Below are 5,096 nucleotides of genomic sequence, written 5' to 3' on the forward strand. Positions count from 1 at the left end.
CTTTTAAATATGTTTGAGTTTTAAGGCCAGCGTATTCGTTTACGAAGATATTTGTGTTCATTTTTTGCATTGAGTATAGAAAATTTAACATTGGCACAGACGTATTTCTTGTTTGATCTATTCAAATACCGATTTATTGGATTGAGACGTTTTGTTTTCTTGGTCGAGCGATAAATTTAAAATAAATGAGAAAAAAATTTGATGATCCGATCAGCTCACTGCACTATTAGATTATCACATTTGAAAGTTTTGAAAATTTCAACATAATATCATGGTATTTATTTGCATTTCTGTGATTAGTAGTTTTTTTTCAAATGATGCGATCGATTTGGTCATTCATTGTGAGTTCCGAAAATTACTATAGTACTATACTATAGTAAGGAGAAAACAACGAATCCTGGACAAGGGCAATTAGCAGCGTAATTTCAAATTCAAGGTAACTTTATCTATATTTTCAATAGCGCACATATGTGGTACAGGACAAGTGGCCATTACCACCTTGGCTCTATATTAAAAATCCAGGCCGCGCAGTAATTAGCAGTCATAAGTCACGGCCGGCTTAAATATCAGAATAATTGAAGGGAACGAAGTAGCTTACAAGCTAAGTTAAAAGAAAGCGCTACCGCCTGGGTCAGTTTTCCCACATTGGATAGAACCTAATTTTCATTAAACTGCACAAAATATATAGATTAATTCAGCCAGTTCCGTTAGTGAGACAATGCTAATTGAATTTTAAATGTAAATTAAAGAATTTCCGAGAAAATATCGCGCACACGCCTGGCTAATTGCCTCTTAAAATTATGGTTATGTGTGTATTCAGCGCAAGCACGAATTTTACAATATCTTCAATGGTTCGGAATAGCGTAATCAGTACAATAGTGAATGGATGTTTCTAATACAAAGGAGAATTGTGGTAAACTGATATTTTTAAGAGATCTTTCAAGTTACGTTGGAACGGAAATATGAATGGTCATCATCGGGTTTATTATCGTGGAAAAATCCAAATGGATATTATGCAGCTAATAAATGTCCACGGGACTATAATCAGTTGAGCTAAAATCAAACATTCAATTTTCGAAAATAAAAATTATTTCCAACTGATGCACAAACATTTTGTGCTATGTATCTACTACTATATATTTTAAAAGCAACAACCGATGAATAGGAGTTAAATATCTGAAATTTTATTCTAGCATTCTTTATATCTGATATTATTAAACTCGATTCTCCAGTTTCATCAGTGTAAAAGTGATAACAATCGGGATTGAAATACCATATTAGTTTTGAACGTCTGTCGACGATTTTTTCTCTCATTTTACAGACATAAAAACAACTTTTGACGATACTGTTTACTTATTTTACTCGCTTTAAAAAGGACGTGTGTCTGCCAATACGTTGTCAGTCTATGTGAGTCAGTCGGTGAGTGGCGACTTGTGAGACGGGTTAGTGCTCACAGTGAGTAACGTGTGAAGTCACTGTTAAGTTATTTGAGAAATACGATAATAGCAAAACAACATTATGATCAGTTCATGCATTTTTGCCTTAACCTTGAGGAAAAAATGAAAATTAAGGTTTGTTGTTTTGGTTAAATTATTTCTGTAAAGTTTATGAAATTACAAAATTTTAAATTGCGCTATCTCATTCCTTGGAAGGCGAATGTTTAAAATTATTTAATAAGTTTTGGTTAAATTATTTCTGTAAAGTTTATGAAATTACAAAATTTTAAATTGCGCTATCTCATTCCTTGGAAGGCGAATGTTTAAAATTATTTAATAATAACATGCAATTTATTATTAACATTTTAACTAACATGCAATTTATTTTTTATTTTTGAAATAGTTATATAGTGTGATGATAATAACATTGTTATCACAATGTCAACTATGAGCAGCAACTCAGCCATTTTCTTATTATTCTTATGTGGAATCCAATATGCAACATGCTTTGTTACCTTGCGAATGGGTGGAAGTATGGCCCAACCACCACAGCCACAACCCGAGTTATCCCCACACGGTTCAGTAAGCAATCACCAAAATGGCGGGATTTCATCATCTGACGACGAATATTTTCATCCGAGACAGCTACATCCTATAACTCAAAGCCAGATTTTAACTTGCCCGCGAGTTGATGACGTTATTCGGACAAATACCGAAGGCAAATGTCCACGCGGATGGGTAAATGAGCCTGCTTGTGACACGCCTGACCACAGAAATATTGGTTCATGTAAATGGAAGAAAGACACCGAATTTGAAATGCCACTCAGGTTAGCAACTTTTCGTGGACTTCTATGCAAATCGAAACGTATGAAGTGTTTGAAACAAATCGGAATAATACCGGGCGACACAGAATTACTACACCTTCCCAGGAACTCGTTTTCTGACAAAGCAGAGCTTGCTGAAACGATGGCACATCTGAAAGACGTTGTAGCTGTGAACTTTGCAAGGAACAATTATCTACTGCTATCCCCCAAGACTTTTCAAAAAAATGTATGTCTTCGTTCTGTAAATTTTGACATGAATTTTTTGCTTGACATTCCTGAAAGTCTTTTCTTTACAAACAAACAACTGACTTCAGTATCATTTGTTGGAAACAAGTTAGATTTTCTACCACCAAGATTGTTTTTCTGGAATCCACGTCTGATTATTGTCAACTTTGAGCGAAACAATATCACCCTCCTGCCCAAGGAAGTGTTCCGCAGAAACCGTCGGCTGGAAGTCGTTCGTTTTACCGGAAATTCGTTGCCTGATATTCCGCAAGGTTTATTTTCTATGAACCCGTTCCTGCGTGAGGTTGGTTTGTCGCATAATCGTATCTCGGTAGTACCAAAGATGCTTTTCCGTAACACAAGAAACCTGAGGGAGCTATCTCTCAGTGGAAACAAACTCAGAAACCTACCGGCAGATCTGTTCGATAACTGTCGAGAACTTCGCACGCTAACATTAGATCGCAATTTGATTACAAACTTACCGTCAAGATTGTTCGACAGAAATCCCAAGCTTTCTCACGTAGACATCAGTTACAACCAGCTTCACATTATAAACCCAAACCTATTTGTTAACAACCCCATTGTGGCGGTTGTCAATAAGAAATGGGGAACCAAAAAGGGACACTTTGAAGAAGAATACAAAAAACCAAGCACACCACGCACAATAGATAAAATTAGCGGAACTCACTTTTACAGAAAAAACGTTGCTCTTTGGTGAAGCTTCACCAAACGAAGAGAGTACCATAGGTTTACCGGGCCTGCCAAGCTGGCAGTCGGTTACTAGGCCGATACTACTAAGTAGCTGGGGTAGTTGCCAGATTTATTATTCTGTGGCGAATGAGTGAACAAATATGCCCGGACAATCTCAAACGAGACTGAGATTGGTTTATATTCTAACAAATTTGCAATCAAATTCCCCGTAACTTTCATAACGCTTACTGATATTTCAGAACTCAAATATTAGTTTTGCACTATAAATTGCTGTAACAACTTTTTTTGTGCGAATATTATCAGAGAATATTATTTGTATATCATCCTACATATATTTGTATGTGACTGCTCTACAGGAGAGTGTATTTTCAGACTCAATGCTAAAATTGTATCTAGCACGCTGTTATATTATATTTTGAAAGGTAACGGAAAGTACTATACGTTGTTCGTTTATCAGATACAAATTCATAAGCTAAATAACAAGATGCTCAATATATTTGCCAATCCGTTTTTTTATCCAATCTTGACTACTTAAAACATAAATTTGATTTTGCTGTTACAAAAATAGAGATACGTTTGAATTATTAACAAAAATGGAAAAACAAAATAAAAGCTTGAGAATTTAGCACTTCAAAAATGAACAGCAAACTTTGTTTTCAAATTAACCGAATACGCATGATTTCTGTTATTTCGGGATTAAGATTTACTATTGCAAATTTATCTTTATTATTTTATTTACTATTTTAAAATAGTTTAGAATTACTTATGAATATTTATTTTTATACCGTTAGTATTGCTTCATATATTTCTGCATTTTTGATATATATATATATATCGATAATAAAAATGGATTCGAATAAAATCTAGTGCTTTTATCGGGTGGATGTCGAAGTGACTTTCGGCATTCCTTGAGATAGCTGAAGTAAATCTACGATTTAAATATTAGCCCAGTAATTAACTAACCACCCAACCCAGGTAACAAAACGAATAAGTAGCATTCTTATGTCTTTCCACTTTCACAGAATTTTTCGGTTTGAACTTGCCTTTGATGATGTGATCAAAATTGTAATGCATACAGAACTAGAAACCACGAGTAGATTTTGGAGGTTTGGAACAGCTACATGATTTATTCCCAGTTAAATGGCTTTGATCCAGTTTGATTAAAGTAAAAAATCTCGGTGAAATCAAACAATGCCTTATACTCTATAAATATTCTGGCAACTTTGTCATGAAAATCCTGCAATACTATCACGAGGCTGCGATCAGTGGAATTCAAGCTATTGCAAAACTTGACACGACTTGTGGTATAGGCTTAGATAGATAAGATTCAATTTCACGGCTGTATTCGTATCGGTTGTCAAGAAATTGATGTATAGAGCGATTTGGTAATAGCCACAACGTCTAATAGCATTCTTTTGCGATATGCGACAACATGTAATAAACACTGAACACCAATAAAACACCTGGAACGCAGACAATAATAGGCTAACAGAATTTGTCATTGACGGTAAATATCTGAGCGTTAGAGCAAATATTTATTAGCCTGATGACAATATCATATTGAATTGAACATATTGAATGAACTTGATATCATCCCAATGATTGGCGACAGTTATACTCCACTCCAAAATCGAAATATTGCACGAGTTTTCTGCAGGCTCAAAAACAGACTACATCATTTATCTGCCACGTTGCAATATTGAAAACTTTTTAGCAATTAATTTTGGAACTTGCGGCAGTATCTTAATTCTTAGTGAATTCTGAGGTATGAAGCTAATATTTATTATCCAGGAATAAATATTCTGTGGTTAGTTCTTCCTACTACTGAAGCTTGCGTCGTACTTTCTCCGATGCAAAACCTTATTTTCTTGTATATAAGTGACTTATTTTAGAATTACGT

At 34.7% G+C, this 5,096-nt stretch overlaps 1 protein-coding gene across 1 annotated transcript; it reads left to right on the forward strand.

Moving 5' to 3' along the window:
* Positions 1-1,805: 1,805 nt before the first annotated feature.
* LOC120344116 (uncharacterized) lies at positions 1,806-4,030 on the forward strand. Its single transcript, XM_039413208.2, has one exon. The coding sequence runs from the start codon at positions 1,875-1,877 to the stop codon at positions 3,201-3,203; it is 1,329 nt and encodes a 442-aa protein (XP_039269142.1). The 5' UTR covers positions 1,806-1,874; the 3' UTR covers positions 3,204-4,030.
* Positions 4,031-5,096: the final 1,066 nt, after the last annotated feature.

Source organism: Styela clava, chromosome 1, assembly GCF_964204865.1.
Source record: "Styela clava chromosome 1, kaStyClav1.hap1.2, whole genome shotgun sequence".
NCBI classification, from domain to species: Eukaryota; Metazoa; Chordata; class Ascidiacea; order Stolidobranchia; family Styelidae; genus Styela; species Styela clava.

Coding starts and splice junctions, on each gene's coding strand:
- LOC120344116 (XM_039413208.2), top strand. CDS start 1,875: ATGTCAACTATGAGCAGCAACTCAGCCATTTTCTTATTATTCTTATGT.